Raw genomic sequence first — 22,928 nt, forward strand, 5'->3', positions numbered from 1 at the left:
ACCCACTGGCACATGCCTTTTGCATAACAGGAAAGGGATCCAGAGATGACAGACACAATCCTGCCTCCCGCCCTGGCCTGGGGCAGTTAGGGAAACTAAGTCACGCAGCAGCAGAGCTGGGCAATGGCCACAGAATTTGGTTCGTAAGAGACTCGTCATATGCTCCGAGGAACACTTAATAAACTCCTGCTGTGTACTCAGTACCAGCCCAGGGGAAATGCCAGCCCATCCTCCCAAGGGACCCCTACGGCACTGGGGGTTTGGTCCATTCCCATTTCTCAGAAGGGGAAAACCGAATCCCATGGGTGACAAGGAAGGTTACAGTGCCCCCATAAAATGTCTATTGCAGAGCCTGGCCCCCAAAAGATGGAGAGAACTAAAGAACCAATCGTGATCATCCCCAGATGTCCCTCTAGGGACGCCCCTCCCTCCCAAATTAGTAGTTCAAAACACTCCTGCAATGAGAGTCACAAGCCCCTCAGATGCACACCCTACATGTTTATGCTCATTTTATTATAAAAAATACAGAATCCAACATTGATTGTGACAGGAAGGGGGAGGTGCCATCACCAGCTCCAGGCGTGGTGACACCACTGCCCATGCCAACCCCTACAAAAGCCCCCCCCCCCAGCTGGCATGCCTGGTGGTCTCCTGGCAGCTGTGCACCATATATATTTATATATAATATATATAAAACACAGATAAGGAAGGGAGGGTAGAAATATGAAATCTGTATAAATGTGCCGTTTGCTTCATTAAAGTGTCTTCGGGAGGCCACTTCCTTTTTTGGTGGTGCTCCCACCCCCCATTTTGTTTTGTCCTGTTTTCTTTTTTCTTATAAACATAACTAGTCATAGAGTAGAGGAGGGGGCTCTGACAGACGAACAAGCTTATTGCAAAGTGCAGCTTCTATTCTAAAAAGTCCACCCCACCCCCGCCAAAATAAAACCCCCCATGAAGGTGTGACCAAAAAAACAACCTGTCCAGTTCATCCTCAAGAATACAGTAAAAATAAATCACAGTATATACTTGCTGGCTCTATTTACAGAAATGCAACGTCTTCTCGGACGCAGGGACGACTGTGAGAGGCTGTAGGACAGAGTGGAGAACTGTGATTCCAAGGGGGCCGGGGCCGCGCAGTGGCCTCTGATGTAACAGCGTGGATCTCCACTCTGGGTGACGATTGCCAGGCATGAGGGAGGGTGGGGTTGGGACTAGGGGGACAGGAATCTGAGGTGGGCTGAGAGTCCAGGGGTCTCACCTTGCCCTTCTGCCTCGTACTGGCCTGTCCTAGGGTGACTGTGGGTTCTGTGGTGGCCTTCAGCCAGGACCCAACAAACAGAGTAACCAGACTAGGGATCCCCATCCCCCAGGGGGCCAAGGACCTTCACCTCAATCCATTCTGTTTCCTTCCTAAAGTCACTGGCAACAGCAAGGAATAAATTAAATTAAAAACTCCAGTCTTTCTTAGCTAACCATGAAAAATAAACAAAAACCCCCAACATCACTGACAGTTTCTCAGGTTCTCCAGGCCCCTGATGAGAAGGCCTGGCCAGGAGCTGAGCTCACATACGGCCCCTCGGGCGTCTGGGGCGTTGGCGCCCCCTGCCCCTGGGGTCAGTCCTGGGGCCAGCGGACAGTCTTCTGCAGGTGGGGGCAGCACCAGTTGTGGGAGAGCCAGGTGTCTCTATTTGGTCTTGGATGCGGTCGTCCAGGTGGGGCTGGTGTCTTGCAGGCCAGGACTAGGAGCCCAAGAGGGTCCAGAGCACTGGGACAGTGCTGAGGAAGAGCTGGCAGCTGCCCAGATTGCTGCACGAATTATTGCTGGTGAAGATGGGCTCAGGGGCCTCGTACAGGGTCTCATCTGGGGGACACAGAGACAGGACGGTCAGTGGTGGCCCAGACCCCTCCCTCAATGGTCACCCCCCCCCCATGTGTTTTTCACTGCTTCCTAGAGCTTATCCTGACCTGACCGTCATTAAATGTCTCAACCTTGGCTGCCCTGTGGGGCACTGAGGTTTCTGTCTACCTTGACTGGGGCTGTGCCTCGCCCCTGGGTGAAGTCTCAAGGCTGCAGTAGCTCCTTCACCGCTGCGTGTGGCTGTAGTGTTTCAAGAGCTCAGAACACAGGCTCTTGGGTCTGTCTCAGGAAACTTCCCTGATGCCCATATCTCAGGGACCTCGGGGAGGGGCCTCATGATAGGCTTCAATCGTCACTTGTGAAGGTCTTAAATGTTCCGATTTGCAGATGGAAAACTGAGGCTCAAGAGTGAGCCTGCCATTGCTGAGGTGGTTGGACTCCCTGAGCTGTGCTGTGACCATCCCCCGACTCTTCTGACTGCTCAGAGGGTCCTCAGTGAGGACACAAGGGTTGGGGCCTGGACGCTGCCTGACTCCCTTGATACTTACTGGTTGGCCGCACATAGACCTTCAGCCGCAGGCAGGGTGTGTCCACAGCGTGGGGAGGCGTAGCAGCTGGAAGAGAGGAGTTGGACAAGATATCCTGGCACTGTGGCCCCTCCTGCACCTGTCCCCCGACCCTCCCTTTTGCTGAACCCTAACCTCAGAAATGGTGGGCATCTGCGTCTAGCTCCATCTTATCCTGGAGCAGCATAGGGCAAGGTTCAAAGCTGATAGATAAAAATACATTTACTTCCAACTGATTATCAAATCTCCATGTAACCAAATGGAGATTCATCATGGGGTCAAATCCCTGTTCTCTGGATGCCTGTCAGCAATCACTACCTGTCTGGGTCTCAGCTGGCACACAGTAGGTACTTGGAAAACAATTATTTCCATCTGGGAGACAGTAGAAGCCAGTTACCCCAGGACGGAGGCAGGTTCTACCTCTCCTGCAGGAAGCCACACTGCAGAAGTCACAGGAACACAGAAGCATATTGGGTCCTCATGCCTAAAATGCCATCGTTATTGCTCCTTGGTTCCTGGCCAATGTGACAAGGGCCCTGGAGGGGTGGTGCCACAGCTCAGCAATGAATCAGAGGGAGGTGGCTGGCACCGTGCACACCTGTAAATAGGTGAGGGCAGCTGCAGAGCTACAGCCAGGCCTGTCCCCACCTATCCCCTCAACCTGTCCTCTGTCTTTGGCTGCCACCTCTCTTCCAGCTCTCTTCTTACAAGTCTCAAACACCTTCTTCCCCTGCCCTCACCCCCTTCTTCCCTGAATTTAAAGGGAAAACCCTAATAGAGCAGAAAAGGAAGAAATGGAGTTTTTAAGTTTTTAAAAACCTTGTGGAGTTTAATTTGACACAGTAGGAACCTGAATATCAAGGAGCTGGGTCCCTTCCCTGCAGCCGGGGGTGGGGTGGGGTGGGGTGGGGTGGGGAGGTGGGGACAGGGCCCAGGAGACCCCTGCCCAGGCCAGGAGGTGCTGGGCAGAACAAGGGCTCCGCCCACTCTGACCAAGCTCCACTCTGCCACCAGACTCATTTTCCTCCCTCAGTGCTGCAGGGGTGGGGGGTGGGGGGCGGGGTAGGCAGCCCTGTCTCAGTGTGGGACAGGCTAACTGACAGTGAGGCCATTGGCCCCCAGAGCAAAAAAGAGGTCCAGTGGCTGATTCTGAAGCTGAGATCATATGTGTGGCCTCAGCCCCTCTGAGCCTCACTTTCCCCACCTGCAAAATGGGGACTCTGGCAGTGGGGTTTCTGCGGCTTGCTGGGTGGATAATAAGAACACCCAGGCTGACCTGGGGACACAGGCCAGCGCTGGACAAGGTACTGGACAGAACCATGCCCTAGCATCCACGGCCCCCGCCCTGCCCTTCCCCCCACCTCCTCATTTCCTGGCCCCACCTGCCCACTCACAGATGTAGTAGTATTCGTGGCCCGGGCGGAACTCGAAGCCCAGCGAGAAAGGCGTGAAGAGCTGGAATTTCTCAGAGAACTTGAGCGGTCCCCCGGGCGCCGCGGGCTGGTTGCACTCCCAGCGCTTGAAGCCGCGCTGCCGATGGTCACAGGAGGCGTGGCCCTCGCCATTGACCATGTACAGCACATAGTGCTCCATGCGTTCAACCGGCGGCAGTGGTGCCCCGTAGTGTGGGCAATAGATGTCCAGGTAGTCGTTGATGCTCACCTCCACCGTGTAACCCCCACTTTCGTCCGCTGCATCCGTGTGAAACCTGGGAGAAGGACCAGCGGTCAACGCAAAGCCGAGCCCACTCGGGGGCGGAGCCAGATGTCGAAGAGGTAGCCGGGACCCAAAAGTGTAAAAGGAAGGGCCAAAGCCAAAGCGGGGCGGGGTGAGGGACGGAAAACGTGAGGGGCAGGGTCTACGTGGAGGCGTGGTCAGCACGTGGCGGAGGATGGTTTTAGGAGACTGCTAGGTGGATGCTAAGAGAGATTCGAGGGTGAGAGCCCACGGTCCCGTGCCTGGCACTCACCACCACCCCCAGGTCTCGGGCTCAGCAAAACAGTCCGCTGGTAAGCAACTGAGCCTCCAGCCCACAACACGATTGGAGCTAGAAAAGAGTGACTGCCACCAGGTACTCTGGGTAACATGCAAACGATAGGTACCACGTGATTCCGAGGCACCTCCCACACCCCAGGCCCAGGCCTCTTAGGCAAACAGGCTTCGCACAACCTGTTCCCCCACCAGGAAGTCCTCCAGAAACGTTATTACCGCTTGACTTCTGTGTCCCCACCTCCAGACAGACCCTTATCCTGCTCATAATATACAGTCTTAGCTTTAGATCCGCCTGCCAAGATCTGCCTGCCAAGAAGGCCCAAGGTGGCGTGGTGACATACGCCTGGAGTTCCAGCCTCTGAGGCAAGCTCTGCCTCCACTACCCTTTCCCCACATGTGACAAGGCTCCAAAAGAGCGCCTCAATCACTTCCCCGCTCTAGCTCAGTGTCCTGGGTTTGACCGCAGCCCCACCCCTTCCGTCATGTGTGACCCCAGTGAGTCTCAAGAATCCGGGAGCTGCCCCCCAAGCTCTTGGTCACTCCACCACATTCCCCAGCCCATGACATCCCCACCCCCCTAGCCCTGACTCCCAGCCTTTGTCAGGGAGGTTCCTTTAGACTGTCATGCAGCTGAGCCCCTTCCTGGGGGAGCCCTGACCCAGCCTTGTTTCGGGAGGATGGAGGTCAGCTGGCAGCTCCCTTTCCATCACTGCCTCGGGTTACAGCGCCAGGAGCCTTCAGATCTTCTGGACATGGTCTCCTGGGTCCCTGTCTTGTTAATGCAGCCTGGACCGAGGGGGGGACAAGGGGGGCCTCCCCAGAGGGGCTTATTAGCACATAAAAGGCCTAAGCATCCAAGCTTGCAGAGTAGGCTCTGCCATGCATCCCCTGTATTCTCCCTTCCTGTACAGGCAGGGAAACTGAGACCCCCGCTAAAGTAGGTGGCAAGGAGGGCACAGGCTGCTGGGATCCCAGCTTTGCTGCTGCCTCTGTACCCACCCTGCCAGGAGCCTCAGCCCGTGGGAGGGAGCTCAGAGGGTCCCCATGCCAGGAGCAGTAATTGGCACAGCTGGCACCTGAGGGGGCAGAGGGATTACCAGATGGAAGAGGCTGGCCCCCTGCTGCCCCAGAGATGCTGCACCAGAGCCCCTGGGACCGGCAGGAGTGGGAATGAGGCAAGCAGAAGACCCTGCTCACTTGTACCCGTTTTCCTATCCATCACTACAGCAGTGATTTTGAGTCTGTAGCTAAGATCACAGCACACAGAATTTCAGTTCTGGGAGCTGAAGGGAGCAAATTCTCCCTGAGCCCCTTTCCATTCTGTTGGGTCTATCCAGGGATGGGGAGCTCATTCTGCCCCCAGAGAAATAAGAGGGTTTTTTAAATAGAATTAATGTGTCTGGAAACGAGACTCAGGAAGTGAGTGAGGGTCAGGCTGGGGTCAGGGTCAGCCTTGCATTCTGTCCAACCCTCAGGCTGCCCAAGACTGGCCAGGCATGGGTGTCTCAGTGATGGCCCATACTCTCCAGCCTCTTACGACTGATGGATGCAGAGACTATTCCAGGCTTTTTGAAAAGTCATTTTTGCTTCTTCCCAGCCCCACTGAAAACCCCATTGACAGCCTGGCTCTCTACAGGGCTTTTTTTGAGACCACAGTGGACTCAGGAAGGTGGGGCCACAGCATGATCCTTCCTTCCCCCTCCACCTCTGCCTGTGTGCCCCATTACACCTGCCTCCCCTGCACAAGCTGCCACCATCATTCTCCCTTCACCTTCTGAAAAGCATCAGAGACCAAGGACGCTTTGCTGGCTCAGAGGCTGGACATCTGTGCCCCACCAGGCCCGTCAGTCTTCTAGCCTTCCAAAATCCAGGGCTCGCTTTCCTGAATATGAGTCAGACTCTGATCCAATGGCTCAAAACCCTCCCCATTGCTCAGAATAAAACCCACAGTCCTACCCTAGCTGGTGTGGCTCAGTGGATTGGGTGCCGGCCGACAAACCAAAGGGTTGCTGGTTCAATTACCACTCAGGGCACATGCCTGGGTTGCTAGCCAGGTCCCTAGTAGGGGGCGCACAAGAGGCAACCACACATCGGTGTTTCTCCCCCTCTCTTTTTCCTTCCCTTCCCCTCTAAAAATAAATAAATAAAATCTTTTCTTAAAAATAACCCCACAAGCAGCCCTGGCTGGTGTAGCTCAGTGGATTGAGCGCGGGCCTGCAAACCAGAGAATCGCGGTTCGATTCCCAGTCAGGGCACATGCCTGGGTTGCAGGCCAGTTCCCTGCAGGCCAACTCCCAGCAGGGGACGCACAAAAGGCAACCATACATTGATGTTTCTCTCCCTCTCTCCTTCCCTTCCCCTCTAAAGATAAATTAAAAAAATAATAATAACCCCACAAGCCCTGGCTGGTGTAGCTCAGTGGATTGAGCACAGGCCTGCAAACCAGAGGATCACAGTTCGATTCCCAGTCAGAGTACATGCCTGGGTTGCAGGCCGGTTCCCTGCAGGCCAACTCCTAGCAGGGGACGCACGAAAGGCAACCATACATTGATGTTTCTCTCCCTCTCTCCTTCCTCTCTAAAGATAAATAAAATCTTTTTTAAAAAATAAAAAAAATAACCCCATAGTCCTCCCAGGCTCACAAGGCCCAATGTGGCCCCGACACCCCCACCCTCATCACCCTCTGCCTGCCTTCCAGCCACACCAGCTTCATGGCTGTTCCTGTTCCCACCCAGGGCCTTTGCACATGCTCTTCCCTATGCCTGAATGCTTTTCCCTGCCTCCTTATCACATACGTTATTACAATATCATCAGTTCTACCTCCATGTAGTCTACTGTCTGCCCTCCTGACCATGGGGGTCGGCCTCCTTCTCTGCCCCTCCCCTGTGACTAACACGGACCCTATATACAATGGCACTTAATACATGTTGGCTGATCAAACAAAGGCCAAGGATTCAAGGTGCTAGAGTCTTGGGGAGCAAACAGTGGTCCCCATGTGGGAAAGAGGACTCCAGGCAGGCGTGTCCCAGGAGAAGCCCCCCACCCCCTACCAGAACTCTGGCTACTTAAGTGGACCATTTTCTCCCCTTTCTGGTTCTAAAATAGCAATGGCCTTGCTGTGTCAGCATTCCTGGTGCCAAGTTGGCTATCAAGCCAAGGTGAGCACCTCTGCTCCTGCCTGTGTGGAGAGGAGCCTGGGGCCTGGTACCCTGGTACAAGCAATACAAAGCCTTCAATTCCTCCATCGGGGCTTTAGCCTGATAGGCAAATACTCTCCTTTTGCAGCAGATAGAGATGGAAATTCTCACTAAGGGGTTAGTGACTGACTGGGGATCTTTCCCAGACAGTGGGCTCTCCAGGCTTTCAGACCTTCTGCTCCCTCCCCTACTTCCACCAGCCACACCTCTGCCCCCATCTTGATCGCCTGCCGAAGTATGCTCCTCCAGGCAGTCCTCCCAGCCCCATGATCCCTCACCCATCAGGGGTCCCTGACCTGCCCTTCACAGCCACCCCAACACGGCCAGCCACCCACCCCCCTCCCTGCAATCATCAGGCAAATGGCTAATTAGCTCCAATTGGCCAACTGTCATCATTCGGAGCCAATAGCAAAGCAACTAATTAGGGAATCTCACCCAAAACAGATGTAGGGGCTTCCAAGACTGGAAAGTGAGGCACTGGGGGGTGGGCAGCAGGCCAGGGCCCTGGGCACCTATCCCGCACCCTAGTGGGTGGGTCACAGCCTCCTTGTCCCTGCTGCCCCAAGAGAGGCCCCTGAGGCCTTAGTGCCTACCCCCAGGGTTTTGAGGGGCTGAGAAGGTATTTCCCCATCTGAGGCCTGGGCACCAGGAAGTGAGGACTGGGTAGGACATCAGGGAAAATTAGGGCCCCAAATTAGTGCAGGGTTGGAGGGGACAGGTATGGTCTTGTGGGTATCGGAGATACATTGAATGCAGGGGCCCCAGAGTTAAAGCAAGAGGAAAAGGAAGGGACATGGTGGGTGCAAAGGTGGGAAAGGGGTGCGGAATCAGAATCAGTGAGGGGTCCTAGTCTCAGTAAGACATGGCCCAGATGCACTGTTCACAGGCCTTTCTGGGACGCCCCCACTCTGTCCCCAGAATGCACAGTGTCTGTGACACTCCCTGGTCAGCCCCAAATCTGGCTGCCTCTAGGAGAGGGGCAACACCCAGTTGTGCCTGGCTTCCCCATGGCCTTGGTTGCCTCACTCACTCTGGGTCTGTGAAATGGAAGCACAATGGGGCACCTGACGCACAAAACAGGTGGGTTAGAAGGCTGCCTGGCTGGGTGGTGGGCTGGGCGAGAGGGCAACTTGGCCCGTGTGGTGACTGGAGCCCCTCAAAGCCAATATCCTCAGGTTGACAGGAAGACCGAGGCACTGGGCTGAGTGTCCCAATAGTCAGGCGTGGGGTGCACCTGCAGTGGGGTTTGACTGGCCATGAGTTCAAAGTCTGGTTGAGGTGAAAACAAAACCCCCAACAGCTTTTGTGCTCACATGCCAACCTAGGATGGAGCAGCATGGTGGGAACTTGGCCCCTTCTCTGCCCACCACACAGGGCTCACCTGGTGAGTGGAAGACACATTCCAACCCTCCCTCTGGACCCACTTCCTGAAGAGAAAAATCCCACAGGGACACCATGGGGCATGTCCTGAAGTGGAGGGAAGGGGAAAGAGAGTGTCATGGAGAAAACCTGACTGATGGGGTGGGACCTCCATCCAGCCTGGCCCAGCACAGGAGCTGCAGAAGGCCATTGGAAGGAAATCACTGCCTCCTGCACCCCTATTAAGGGGGCTGCTGCCCCCAGGACAACTGCCACCTCCACCCATGCCCTGAGGGACTTGTAAACCTGGAGAAAACATCCGAGGGGAGGCCCAAAGGTGGGAGATGCCAGCGCCCTCCCCGGCCCAGCTCCCGGGCAGGTACAGGCCAACTCCATCAGTGTCTTCTGTTGGCCCTGACCCTCCATCCCAGATCCTGGGTCTTCCTCTGCTGAGACCACCCAGGGTTGTCTATGGTGGGGAGGGATGAAGGCTGGTAACAGGAGGACCCACCTGCCTACCAGACCACAGGAATCATGTGCACCCTATCTCACATCCAAATGGAAGGACCCAAGTCCCCAGCAGGTGGGCAGCCTTGGAACTGCCCCATTCAGCAATCCCCACCCCCTGGTCCTGCCATACCCACCTTGGAATGTCACTGTCACTATGGATTTGAAGGCCTGGAGGAACCTACTCTTGCCCACAGGAGCTGCCTCGTTTTCCCCCCTCTTTGGGAGGGCTCTCTTTGCCCCTGGGAGTCCTGCTGCCATCTGCCCAGGGGCACAGCCTGCCGGCCCTCATCTCACAGAATGAGGTCTAAACCCATCTCACAGAAAAGACATGGGTTTAGAGCAACCAGGCTGCTCACCTGAGATCACACCCAGGATTCCAGGACCCACAATTCCAAGTCCAGGCCCTCCCATGGCCTCCTGGACCCCACCTTCTTTTTTGTTTTTTTAAAGATTTTATTTATTTTTATTTTTAGAGAGACGGGAAAGGAAGGAAAAACGGAGGGGGGAGAAGCATCCATATGTGAAAGAAATGTGGATTGGTTACCTCTTGCAAACCCCCAACCAGGCAGGGTCCTGGCCTGAAACCCAGGCATGTGCCCTGACTGGGAATCAAAACGGCGACCTTTCCCTAGGCAAGCTGGTGCTCAATCCATTGAGCCACACCAGCCAGGGCACCTCCCTTTCTTGCTCCAAGTCCCCAGAGCCACCAGGTCTCACTCTCTAAGCCCCACAAGCCGAGTGGAAGAGCTTCTTTCAAACAAAACAAAAACACAGCATTACCTCCTGTGACAAAACATAGCATTACCCTTCAAAGCTGCCACCCTCAGAGGCCCAGGCAAGGCTGGCAGGGATGGGACAGGAACAGAGGCCTCACACCGACACCACGGGAACATCCTCCCCAAAGCCCCATTTTCCTGCCGGATCATCTGAAAGGAAATGCCGTCACTGCCCCCCGCACTGGGCAATCAGGCCAGTGGAGGGCCATGGGAGGCTAGCTAGAGCCCAAGACGCCCGGGTGGGGATAGGTGCCAAGCCCAGAGCCCCCATCTGGGTCCGCACAGCTGGGTCCACTTTGACTGCAGTGTTCTGGTTGGGTGGGGAGTATGAGGGCTGGCAGGCACCCTGCATGGTGCCCACTCTGCACAACAGTGGCCCCTCTGCACAGGGTCCAAGGGGTCTGGACACATCTCCTGGCAGGGACCCACCTGGCCCAAGGAGGGGGCAATGGGTGAACAAGGAGAGTAGATTATGTGTCACCATCAGTGAGGCCCTGGGACAGCTGAGCCAGGCTGCACATGCAGACACAAGTATTCACATGCTAAAGACACACATGTGTATCCCCACAGGGACACACATATTTTCTCCATGCACAGATATGAAGGTGCAGGTACACACACACATCCCCAGACACCACACACATTCCACAAACACGCTCCTGCAAATGTGTTACTCTCCACATGTGTGCACTCCAGGCATAATCACAAGGACATGTGTAAACACACCTGGGGTGCCGTGCATACATATGCATATGTGTCACTCTACCACATGAACCAGCGTATGCACCACACACACAGACAATGCACCTTCCAAGGTCCCCAGGACCCCCTCATGTCAGGGACAAGAGCACGTGCCAACACAGACACACCTCACAGCCCTCGTGAGCACAAGTGCACATGCAGCCTCACACTTGGCCAGCAGCCAGGCCAGGTAAGGGCAGCTGGCCCAAGAACCTGGCCCAGTGATGCCCAGTGGGCAGCCTGGGGATGGAGAGCAGCTGATGGGGGTGCTTAGGAGGGTGGCTGGACTGGCAACAGGATGCCTCCCCATGACAGTGTGGAAGTGGGTGTGGGGCTCCCTCTTTGACAAAGTCCACAGGCCGCAGGAAATGATCTGCACAGCAGGAGGACATAATTTGGGAACAGCTGTACACTTACTACCTCAGTGCAGGTAAGCACAACACCCAGCCATGCAAGGGTGCCTGTCCGTCCCCGTCTGACCACAGCTACCCCTTTGCTCCTCTCTTCTCTTCTCCCCGTCTGTCCTTGACTCGAGCTGCCCAGCCCTGAGTGCCCTTCCTCACAGAGCCCGTGTGCGTGCCACCTGGGCTCACCAACCACTCCTCTGGTTTCTGGGTTTCCCCAGCCTACCACCACCACTAATCTCTCTGGTTTGGCCCCACAGCTGTCTCTCCCCAGCCTGGCCTGTCTCTCATCTCCATCCCTGAAACCACCTCATGTCTCAGGCCTGTCTCTGACCCTGTACCTCTCCCTGGGCCACAGTCCCTGGACCAGTTGCCCTCAAACTCTGAGGCTGAACACCACCCCTCCACCTGTGCCTGAGACACCTCATCACTGGGCGCAGGTTCTAGTTCAGCCACCCCTGAACACCAAACCTCCCAAAGGGTCCAGAGCATCAAGGCCCCCTTTGGCAGAGCCCCCCCACCTCAGCAATGAATAGAGCCCACACCCACTCGACCCCCACCCCTACGACAAGATTTCAGGGGAGCCACCCCCTACCTGAGATGCCCCGGGCAGGAGGAGGAAGAGGAGGTGAGAAAGGTGCACGGGTCAGGGTCTGCGCCAGACCAGTAAGGCCATCCCTTAGGCAGTGGGTCAGAGCAGGCCAGCAACAGGAGGTGGCTACTGCACAGCCAAGACTGGATGCCCCCTTTTCCTGGCAGGATCCTGCCAGCAGCACAGTCCTGTGGCAGGTGGGGCAGAGGGCTGTCCCAGAGACCCCCTTCTGTCCCAGTTCCACATTTGTTTGGCATTTGCTAGAACAAAGGACAGGCCATGACAGGGACAGGAATTTTGGAGCTGAAACCAAAAACGGGCTGGGAAGCACTGCCCGCTGGGCTCCCTGCTCAGCCGGCTACAGGGAAGAACCTTAATCAAATCCACATGTGACCAGCAGGGCTAGCGGCAAGGGGACAGCACCAAGGTGGCCTTCCTTGGCATGGGGTCTCTGTCCTGGGCCCCGGAGTCTGACCCCACAGCTGGGTAACTGAAGGGAGTGTCTGGACATGCTCCCTGCCCCCATGGCGGACACTGGCCACCCTTGTCCCACAGACCGCCTCAAAGACTGACGTTTATACAACTTTTGGCCCAAGGACTGAGGACAGCAGAAGACAGTGGGAGAACGGCAGGCTCAGAAGGGCACTCGGCAGGGCTTAGAAAAGAAGAGAAAGTGATCAGTGGCAGAGGCGCTGGGAGCTGGGAGGCCATCTGCCTCAGACCCCGTGTGCAGCCCAGCCACCTCAGGAGAGCTGTGTGACCCCCTGTGCTGGCACCAACAATAAAGCCACAGGACTTCAGAGCCCTATCTCCCATGGGACCCCTAGCCCACTCTGGCCTTCAAGACCCAGGGATGGCCCGGAGACTTCTGCTGATGTCCAGGATGTGGTCAGTCACCAGCAAACTTTTCTCACTTCGTCTAACAGGGGCTTTTGCTGCTCCCCAAATTGTACTCAGTGCCCAGCACTGAGGAGGTTGTGCAGGCAGGCAGGCACTGGCACATAGTCAAGCTGGGCACGAGGCCACCTGGGTCCCTAGCCCAGTTCTGTTCCCTTGCCATGACCTTGAGCGAGTTGCTCATCCCTTCTGCCCCTCAGTTTCCCCATCAGAGCTAGGATGGGTGAGGGTACCAACAAATCAAGACTGGGGACTGACCCCTAGTGCCCTAGGTACCTCAGTCTCCCCGTTCCTACAAAGCACTGCACAGAAACCTAGAGGGAAAGTGGAAGTGGGGGTCAGTGGGGAGGGATATTCCAACTTCCTCAAGTTATTCTGGGGACCTGCTGGTAGGACATGCCTGTGGACCCTGGGGAGAAGGGGCACAGTCCCCCATCTCCAGGCACAGCTCAGTGTCGAGGTCCCCAGGGATCCCCACCAACTCCAAAAGGAGGTTCCCTGGAGAGGCCCAAGGACGGGATCCCCCAAGTCCAGAAGTGAACTTAGGGCTGCACGGCTTCTGAGGGTGCCAGAGGGGATCCCCAAACTCCTGGGGATGGCGGCGCTCTGGGGCATGCAGGCACAAGTCCCCCAAGACTGCATGGCAGTGGGGCACCCAGGAAGGAGAATACACAAGGAGTGTGAGTCCCCCAAACTCCAGTGGGGCTAGGACTCCCTGGGGGCTCCTGCGGGACCGGGCTCCCCCACTCCGGAAGCAGCGCGCTTGGAGGACGCCAGGAGCTCTGGGCGGGGAGGCCGGGCCAGGACGGGGGACATCCAGGTTCCCTCGGCGCCCCGTCCCCACCCGCACTCACCTGGGGTTGCTGCGGTTCCAGTAGACGGCATAGCGGTCCGAGTTGGCTCGGGTGGCGTCCTCCGCGCGCGCTAAGGGCGGCGACGGCGGTGGCAGGAGCAGCAGCAGTAGCACTGGCAGCAGTGGGCGCTGCGCGGGCGCCATGGCCCGGGTCCGGCCGCCGCGCTCGCCTGGCCACCGCCTGCCAGCCGTCTCCACCTCCTCCTCCGCCGCCACCGCCGCCGCCGCCACCACCACCGAGCAGGCGGGAGCAGGGCGGGCGGGAGGAGGGAGCTCCTACGCTTGGAGATCCCCGGCCGCCCCCTCCTGGGGGCGCGAGACCTCCGGCCCCGAAAAGTCAGTCGGCGATGGGCTGGGCGCCGGGGTCGCCCCGGGGCGCCGGCCCAGCCACAGGGACTCTTGGAGCTCGAGCCGCCACCGCACCCGCTGAAGAGGGGCCGGGGCTCCGGCCTTTGTCCCTCCCAAGCGCCGGGAGGGCCGCGGGCGCCCCCTCCTGCCGTGCCCCGGCCAAGCGGGGGTGGGCGGGGGCTGCTGCTTCAACCGCGCCCCCTGCCCCAGCTAAAGTGTCCAGGTCTGGTCCACGTCAGGCTGTCTAGACCCCAAGGATCCTGCCCCTGCGATCCCATCATTATCACGTGGCCCTGACCAAGGTTCCGAGTTCCTCTCTGTCCCCTCCATTCAGGCCACCAAGCCCAACTGAAGAGCCTGGCAATTCCAGGAGCAGGAGTCAGAGATGACTCACCCCCATCGAACCCCGGCATTTAAACCCAAATCCTGAACCAAACTGAGCCAACTCAATGCCCAGATCCCAAATCCTAAACCATGCCAAGCTGACTTCACCTCTCTGGTCCCACCTGGTGGAGACTTAAGTTGGGCTGACTGAAGTCCACTACTGCTCCTCTGGGAGCCCCCAGGACAGTCACATCCCTCCTGACCTCCATTTTCTCATCTGGGAAATGGAACAGTAGTCCCCACCTTGATATCTTCAGCAAGAAAGTCAACACATAAGGGAAGTCTGGCACAGGGAGAATAGGAAGGGCATTCAGGCAGAGGGCCTGGAGTGGACTCAGAGTGAGCATTCCTGGGGGGCTGACTTCTAGTTGTCTTCATTTATGCCACAGCCCCGATGAGACTGAGCTCATGGAGTTAAGCTGTCACCGAGTACTAGCTGGAAAATATTGACAGTGCACAGCCAGGTTCCATTTTGCTGGGCTTGTTTCCCTGGCCAAGGTCCACTGCAGGGTCCAGAGCCCAGAGCACTTGCACTGGAAGTTCCCCATGTGATGGACAGTTGAAGCTCCTGCTAAGGTCCATGAGGGGCCAGAAATGGGCAAACTAATCTGCGGCTAAGACCCATCCTAGACACACACCTCTATTATGTTGTGGGTACGTCATGTGGCCCTTGAGCTTCTCTGTAACTCCACTTCCCCCCTTGGCTTGCTGTACCTGGAGTCCCTCCCCTCTCCTTCTCATTAAAATTCTGTTCCTCCTTCAAGGCCTGTCCTACCCTGTGGCCCTACCCCCCACAGGATAAGCTTCTCAGTCCTTTGACCTCTAGGGAAATCAGCCCAGTCTGCTCTGGCTTGTGGGTCCTGTCCTAAGACCTGACTGCAGTTGCCCGTCCCAAGGCTGGCCCAATGACTCTGAGGAGGCAGGAACCTGCCTACAAGTAGTGGCTGGGGCAAGCCTGGAGGCCCAGAACTGGCCCAACACACCTGGCAGGGCCTTCAGACAAACTCTCTGGACACCCCTGGGCCACCCAGCTGGTTAGCTGGCTCTTTGTGGGGCAGAGGGACAGCTACTTCCTAAGCGGAGATGTGGTGGCTGAACCTAAGCACAGGAAGTGCCTGGCCCAGCCCACTAACCTGCGTGGTAAAGGGGACCCTTCCAGAAGCCTCCTATGCTGTTGGAAGAGAACCCTCCTACTTTATTGAACCTCAGGGATGCAGCAGGGCTTCCTGTCAAACCCATCAGGACTGGACCTGTGCAGGAAAGTGGGCAGGGCACCCGGGGCAGAGGGGACCTACTTCAAAAAGGCCCGCCATGTGCTGGCTCATTTGCATGCAGGGGCCACCAAGGCAAAGCGCAAGCCACCTCTGCAAGAGCTACCACTGCCGCTGAGTGGATTTCAGCTGAAGCTCCGTTTTCCTTCTGTTCTTGTCTCTCTCAAGGTCAGAGCTAGAGCATGGACAGGAACAAAAGGATGTGTCCCCGACTCGCACTCTCTTCGCCTGGGAGGGCCTGGGGGTGGGGGCAGGGCCAGGCAGCTGTGAGGCCTGGACCTCAGGCAAGGCACAGGAGGGAGGGGTAGAGACACAGGAATAGCTGACCAGATGTTCATGGGGACCCCTGCCCAGCCAGGGCCAGCTATGGGCACCCAAGAGGCCCTGTCCCCTCCCAGGGCTGGGGGCTGTCAAAGCCTCCAGCCTCAGCAGGCAGAGCATCAGCTGGGACCAGGGATCGTTCTGGAGTAAGCTTCCTCTGGAGTCAAGAGATGAACTTCGGGCTCACTCTGGGGACAGGATTTAATGCTCAGTTGGGGTCAAGGGTCACCCAGGGTCCTCTGTCAGCTCCAGGCTCAGGACAGGATTTCTGATGAGAGTCTATCCCCATCCACCTGGGTCTACATTCTTGGGCTCAAGGGTGTGCCCCAGACTCAGGAAGGACCTTGACCCAGCCAGTCCCAGATTTGGTCCCTAGCCTGTGCTCGGCACCCCTGGCTCAGCACCCAGTACCCACTGACCCCTGACCCAACACCGGCCACCCACTTACCACTGACGGTTGACCTGCTACCCAGCACCCATGATCCATCATCTGTCATCCAATACACAGGACAAGTCCCCAGGGTGGGAATCAGTGTCCAGGACCCTCACCCTCAGCCTCCAAAGGCCACGGCACCATGAAGACTAAAACTACGTGGGAATAAACTTCTTGTTACAGCATACATTGGATCAAATCCACGGCGTACTCTGGCTCCACTGGTTTTTAGGTGCCCAACTTAGCTAGGCAGATTTCTGGCAGAGAAGGGTGGCGGGGCCTTAGCAGGCTGGGCACCTGGGGTGGAGGGGTCAGGAGTTCCTCGAGGCTGGGTGGCTGCTGGTTTTAGTTACTAAGAATAAAATGTATCCCTTTGTCTTGCTGATAAATGAAACTTCCCACCCTTGTATCCACGCAGGCCCTTGAAACAGCCCAAACCTAAGATTCCTGCACCTGCAAAGTCTAGAAACTGAATGGGCCCCACATCCCTGCTAGTTCCCTTCTCCCCCTTACCCTCTCTCTTTCCTTCTAACCCTTCCAGCCCCAGGCCTGGACAGAGAGCAGTCCTCCATGGAGACCACCCACCAGTTTGGGGCTAGACTTCTCTGGAGGACCAAAACATTCCAGATCTTTTCCATCACATAAGTGTCCCAAGCTCCAGGTAGCTATTGCACACATGGAATTCGGCCAGTGCAGCCAGGAACAGGGCTTTTAATTTCACTTTGAGTGTAAATGTAAACAATTACATGTGACTGCTATGCTGGGTACCACAGCTCCAGGTGCACCTGCACAGCCATACCTGCCCAAGACAGGACATCATTGGTGGGTGGGTGTGTGTGTGTGGGGGAGGTGTATGGCAGCCCAGACTCCTCCAGGGAGGATGAGATGAGCTACCTGACAGAATGGGGGATCAGAGAGGACTTCTGTCCTGGGAACCCCAGGAGGGCACAGCGGCATCACTTGCTAAGACCAGGTGAGAGGGATGTGGCCCTACTGGATGCAGGGGCCATGTCCTAGGGAGCCCACATCAGAGCCAGCAGAACCCTCACTTCCTGCAAGACAACTTGATTACCACCAGCCACTGGCCTGAGACAGCCGGCCACAAACCACCCCTTTAATGAACCTTAAGTATCCAGCTCCCACTTGTCCACGTTCCTAAGATGGAGTAGCCATTCAGTGGTCAACCAGGAGCTGGAGACTCCAACCTACCCATGGTTGAGGGGACAGGTTTGCTGCATATTCAGTGGATATGTGTGGAGGAAGGTGGTGGAGGTACTAAGAGGGGCCTCAAGGGGGCCAGGCCATGCACTGCACACCCCAATCTGGCTCTGGCTTGGGGTCTGTTAGAGGTGGTACGTCAGCATGTATGTCCTGTATGTGATAGTCCATGTCACGTGCTACATATCCTGTGCCTGCGTGAGTGTTGAGAGGTGGAAAAATGCTAGAAGCCCCTCCATGCTCAAATGTATGCGCACACATGGGCCCTCAAGCCACCAGACCCGGGCCTTTCATCTTGTGCTGACAGGCCCCTCTTCCAGCTTTTAGCCACTGAGAACTTCCTGCTAATATTGCATTAACCTTGGAGGGGCTGCCAATTACTCCACATTAACTAATGCAGGGGGTGTGTGGTGCGGCTGACAGGCACTGACAGGTGCTGGGGCCTGGAAGCAAGGGGCACCCTACCCTGCCCCATGGGGTGGGCAAGAGGCAGCCAGGCTGGAGGGCATGTAGTGTGTTTTCGGCTCAGGATGGCAGGCGTGGGGTCTCTCCTGACCTCATTAGAGTAATTAATGTGCCTTTTGAAGCTCAAGAAATTGCTCAGAGCTGTGGGAGAGGGGCACAGATCACAGAGTGGGGGAACCCACATGGTTTCTATGCACCTGTTAAAAGCATGTCCCAGTGGTTCAGACAGGGAGAGAGAGAGAGAGCAGAGACAGTCTGAAACGAAGGGAGACCAAGTGAGAGGATATGCAGATATAGAGACACAAACAGGGAGGCAGGCAGGGGCTTAGAAGTGGAGAAAGACAGAGATGTGTGGAGAGGGGTGGGGACAGATAGGGAGGGAAGAGCCAGAGCCCAAGAAGCAGGGGGTGTGACATCTGGGGCCTCCAGGGGACTCTGGCCTAATGTCTTCAACCTTCCCTGGAGGATCTACTGGTGCCTCAGTGCAGGATCCTCTCAAAAAATGGTGGTGGGGGTGGGCAGGAAGCAGTCATGGAGAGAAAACTTCCTGAGGGTTGAGGGGAAAGGGAAATAGAAATGTGAAGAGTTAGGAGGCGCAGATAGAGATGCCCAAGGAAGCCAACTGGGGATCAGCTCAGAGGACCAGAGATGGAGAGAGGAGTGATGAACTGACTGGCAGAGATGGCAATAGGCAGGGACCCAGGCTCAGCCCTGGTGAGGAGGGTCAGTGGGGCTGAGAAGGACAGGCCCAGGAGGCTGATGGATCCCAAATGGGCAGCATGCTTGGCCTATCCCACAGTGGACATGGGAACAAGGTGAGGCTCAGGAAGTAGGTATGAAAAAAAAGGCTTCCAGATGGACCTATTTCCCCACCTGTACAAGTGGCTGAGCCCAGGCCACACCAGGGCCCAGCAGGCTAGTGGGGCAGAGGCCAGACAGCACAAGGCTACCACCTAGTGGCTGCTCTCCCTAATGACATGGCCATGGTGGCTCTGGCCAGTGGCCTGGGGGAGGACCTCAGGTTGTGGGGCTGCCAGAGGCCAGCCCTTCTCCTTGGCTGCACCGCCCCCCACCCCAACTCTCCAGGATCATTTACAGTGGACAGGGGTGACAGAGTTGGAACCTGTACAGACATAGTGACTTGAAGGAAAAACAAAGCCCACAGAGGAACCCCTCGACTCTCACCAGGAATGAAGTTGGGTGCCTGGGTCAATGAGGCTGACAGGGATAGGGCATGGTGGGCACAGGGATCCTGAGGCTTCAGGAAGCTCCAGCACCCCAAAGGTGCTGGTGGTGTGAATGGGGTGAGGCAAGTATCCCAGAGAATACAACCTTTAAGGGCCCTAGACTAAAGGAAACACAAAAGGGGGAGCCTCTACACAGGGCCTTTGGTAAAGTAGGCCCAGAAGCAATGACTTGGAAGTCCCCCCATTTCTGTCTACCTCACTGAACTCCTCCTTGTGCCCTCTGGAAAGCTGGGGATAAGACCAAAGAAACTCAGCATGGTCACAGGTAAGAAAAGCCAGGCCTGAACCAAGCTCTGTTCTGCTATTCACCCTGCTTTTGAGCCAGGATGCCAGGTCTGGCCCAATATGGAGTTGGGTGACAGCTACAGAGCTACTGCTGCCTTTATTGTTCTCAGCCCAGTGGCAAGGCACTCCCAGACAGGACCATAAGCCCACCTGCCTGCCAGGCCTCAGCTGTGTCCCCATGGGGTAGGGTCAAGGGCACAAGTCAAAGTCCAGTCATAGGGTTTCAGAATCCTGGATGGGGCAGCCAGAGGCCCCTCTGGTTCGCACCTGGCATCCTGGGTGGTACGGTGGCAGTGGAGGGCCAAGGTGGCTTCAGGTTGGCTGGGCAGGTCCCACTCGAGCTCTCAGGCCAGCAGAACTGCCAGGTGTGTAGGCATTGGGAGTGAGGCCCTGTCTCTTGTCCTTTCCCCAAGGCTGCTGGGAACACTGCCTCCCCGACCTGAATGTCTGGAAGATGAAGGATAGGGGTGAGAGGTATGGAGCGAGGAGCCCACCCTGATCCACTCCCTTCCACTGTGCCTGAGGTTCACCCTCCAAGTGCCCAGGAGCCTTCTCACCTGTCCTACTGCTGCCCCCAGGTCAACCAGGGTCCACCTCCCCCAGCCTGCCAGGCCCTGCCTGATTTTGCACGTTGGGGAAAGGGGGAAGGGGTTCCCCAGCCAAAGGTGGGAGGAGACCAGAGGGGCTACCACATTATAGCAATGTCTCCCCTGGGAAGCTTGGAAAGCCAGAACCGTACCCTGGTCTCCTGATCTGAGCACCTGTGTACCCAACAAGCTGGGTTCAACAGCCATTACTCCATGCTCAGGTTCAGTCCCAGCTCTGTGCCCAGCAGCCCCTGGGCCCTCAGTCCTGCCCTCCTTCTTCCTTCCTGCCATTCCCTTTGCCGTCTATGCTCTTCCTGGGGCTGGAGCCATGAAGAGACCACCCAACCCACCCCCTCTGTAGCACCCTGCAGTTAATTCTCCAACTCTGATGACGATGTTGGTCTTCAGGGCTGGGCCCAGAGCACTGACTGGGGCCCCTTCCCATGTGAAAGAAATGAGAAACTGAGGCTGGGTGGGGCACAAGTCTTACCCAAAGCCGCACAGCCTGGTCACAAGTGATGACCTCAAGAATCAGTGGTCTTCCCAACTCTCCAACCCTGCTCCACCTACCCACCCACCCAGAGCTTCTGGAGGTAGGGGGAAGACTTCACTACCATCTCCAATTCCTGGTATCAAAGACAGTTTCCTCATCGCTGCCCAGGAAGGCCATCTCTGTGGGGTCCTCGTTGTTGGCAAGGAGGCCGTAGCTCCTCCGCTGGGGTTTCCTCAACCTGGAAGCAGTCCCAGGCACAATCAGTGGCTGTCTTGAGTCACCTCTGGGGGTGGCTCACACCCTATCCTGCTTCCTGCCTTCTCCCATGAGCCTCCATTGTCTTTGCTCTCCACTTCATCTCCCAATCCCTAAAGTTTTGCTGTGAAGCTTCCTTGTCCAATTGTGTTTCTTTTGCTTCATAGCGTTCATAGTAATTATTAGTAGCTCTTTTGTCAATAAATGGGAGGTGGATGCTTCCTTGGCAGGACCTCTCAAGAGGGCGCTGTTATCCCACTCTAATGATGAGAAAACGGGGTCTCAGAGTACGGTTAGGGATACAAGGGACACCTAAACTGAAGGCTGTCCATCTCAGGCGCAAGCCCTCGCTCTTGACCACCACCACGGAGAGGATGGAGGCTTTCTGTAGCAGATGCAGCAAGATTAAGTACTCAGAGGGAACAAGAGCACTGTGCACCCACAGGAGTGCCAGTCGGGGACAAACAGGACCTCTTTAAAGCGTCTGAACATGGTCAGCTCTGTGTGACAAAGGCACTCTGGAGCTCAGCCCCGAAGAGGAAGTGAAACAGGGAAGCCAAAGACCTAACCAGAACCTGGCAGGGCATGTGGGCCATGGTCGAGGAAAAGGAGTCCTCAACTCTCTAAAGAGAACACCGGAAGAACCAAGAAACTGATTTCCGGGTAAGGAAAGAGCAGTTCCATCCAGCCCTGCCCAGTGGGCTCTCCTCTCCATTATCTGGGCTGGGTGGCTTAAAAGGGAGGGTGCAGATGCTGGGACCACAGACCCACGTTGGGCTGCTGGGCGTCGCCTGGTACAGGGGACTGCAGAAAAAACATAAAGCGAGTACAAGCCCCTCCCCCCTCTCCCCCGATCCAGCCTGGATTGCCGCCCCCGAAACACCCCCCCTCTCCCCCGCACCCGCATTAGAAAGTACCAAGGCCTCACGTGACCCATGTAACCCACCCAGACCACATGATGACACGATGACACGCACCATCCACGCCCACTCTGGAGGGCAAAGCGCACACTGGTTGGGCTCGCGAGGGAGGCGGTGGCGTGCGCCTGACGTACCTGAAGGCCCGGATGAGGAAGTAGAGCGTAGCCAGGCCGGTGAAGCCAATAAGCACGTACAAAGAGCGCAGTAGCTGCGAGCCCAGCGAGCCCGGCAGCTGCGGATGCGTACTGTTGTGCGGCGCAGCCAGCTGGCTTCCGTTTGCTATGGCCTGTGGTGGCGAGAGCGTAGACTGCGAGGAGCGTGATGACAGACAAGTGACCTCCTGGACTCCGCAGAATAGCGCCAACAGCAGCAGTATCGGCAGGAGCAACACCAGCGGTACCACACACAGCCCCATCGCCCTGCGGAAGCAGTGGCTCCGACCCACCCCCGCCAACTCCTGTCCTTCACTGGCACAGGGCGGTATCAACCAATAGCTCACAGGGGGCGGAGCTTGACACTTGGAAATAACCGGCCCCTTAACCCCGCTTCACCTCTGCCGTCCTGGGCTTTTCCTTCAGCGCTTTGCACCTAGCCAGCTGTGCATACAACCTGCATCTTGAGCCTGGAGGCTGAAGCTTGTTCCTCCTGGGTCCCATCCTGAGTGCCCCAGCCACGAGGAACTCCCAGTCAGAAAAGGGTGCCTGGAGCCCACTCTACAAGCCACACAGGATCTAGTGCCTTCCCAGGAAGGAGGTTCCCAACTGTATAGTGGGGTCAAAGACCTGTCCAAGGGACATGGTCCTACAAAGCTCAGCACAATACCCTTGAAGCTTCTCCCCCATGGGCTTGAGAACTCTTGCTGCTTTAGTCCCCACCCTGGCTCTTGTGCAGAGGAACAGGCCCTCCTGGAGAGTCCTGCCTGTCCTAGCCTGGGCATTCTGCCCTGGGTGGCT

At 56.8% G+C, this 22,928-nt stretch overlaps 2 protein-coding genes across 4 annotated transcripts; both read right to left on the reverse strand.

Moving 5' to 3' along the window:
- Window positions 1–494: 494 nt before the first annotated feature.
- On the reverse strand, window positions 495–19,606 carry EFNA2 (ephrin A2). 2 transcript variants are annotated; one of them, XM_037042345.1, is made up of 5 exons: window positions 13,750–19,606; window positions 3,822–4,135; window positions 2,825–2,867; window positions 2,410–2,475; window positions 1,778–1,864 (listed from the first exon to the last, which is right to left on the reverse strand). In XM_037042345.1, exons 1-5 carry the CDS (start codon window positions 13,890–13,892, stop codon window positions 1,861–1,863), a joined length of 570 nt encoding a protein of 189 aa, XP_036898240.1. In that variant the 5' UTR covers window positions 13,893–19,606; the 3' UTR covers window positions 1,778–1,860. The 2 variants fall into 2 exon arrangements, with proteins under 2 accessions (XP_036898239.1, XP_036898240.1); XM_037042344.1 differs by lacking the exon at window positions 2,825–2,867 and having other exon boundaries at window positions 495–1,864.
- A 175-nt stretch (window positions 19,607–19,781) lies between these two features.
- FAM174C (family with sequence similarity 174 member C) lies at window positions 19,782–22,448 on the reverse strand. Of its 2 annotated transcripts, XM_037042347.1 has the most exons (3): window positions 22,110–22,445; window positions 20,922–21,038; window positions 19,782–20,167 (listed from the first exon to the last, which is right to left on the reverse strand). In XM_037042347.1, coding segments are annotated over exons 1-3 (399 nt in total). In that variant the 5' UTR covers window positions 22,391–22,445; the 3' UTR covers window positions 19,782–20,166. The 2 variants fall into 2 exon arrangements, with proteins under 2 accessions (XP_036898242.1, XP_036898241.1); XM_037042346.1 differs by lacking the exon at window positions 19,782–20,167 and having other exon boundaries at window positions 20,918–21,038; window positions 22,110–22,448.
- Window positions 22,449–22,928: the final 480 nt, after the last annotated feature.

This window comes from Sturnira hondurensis, unplaced genomic scaffold (assembly GCF_014824575.4).
Source record: "Sturnira hondurensis isolate 20B ecotype Veracruz unplaced genomic scaffold, ASM1482457v3 Scaffold0003693, whole genome shotgun sequence".
NCBI classification, from domain to species: Eukaryota; Metazoa; Chordata; class Mammalia; order Chiroptera; family Phyllostomidae; genus Sturnira; species Sturnira hondurensis.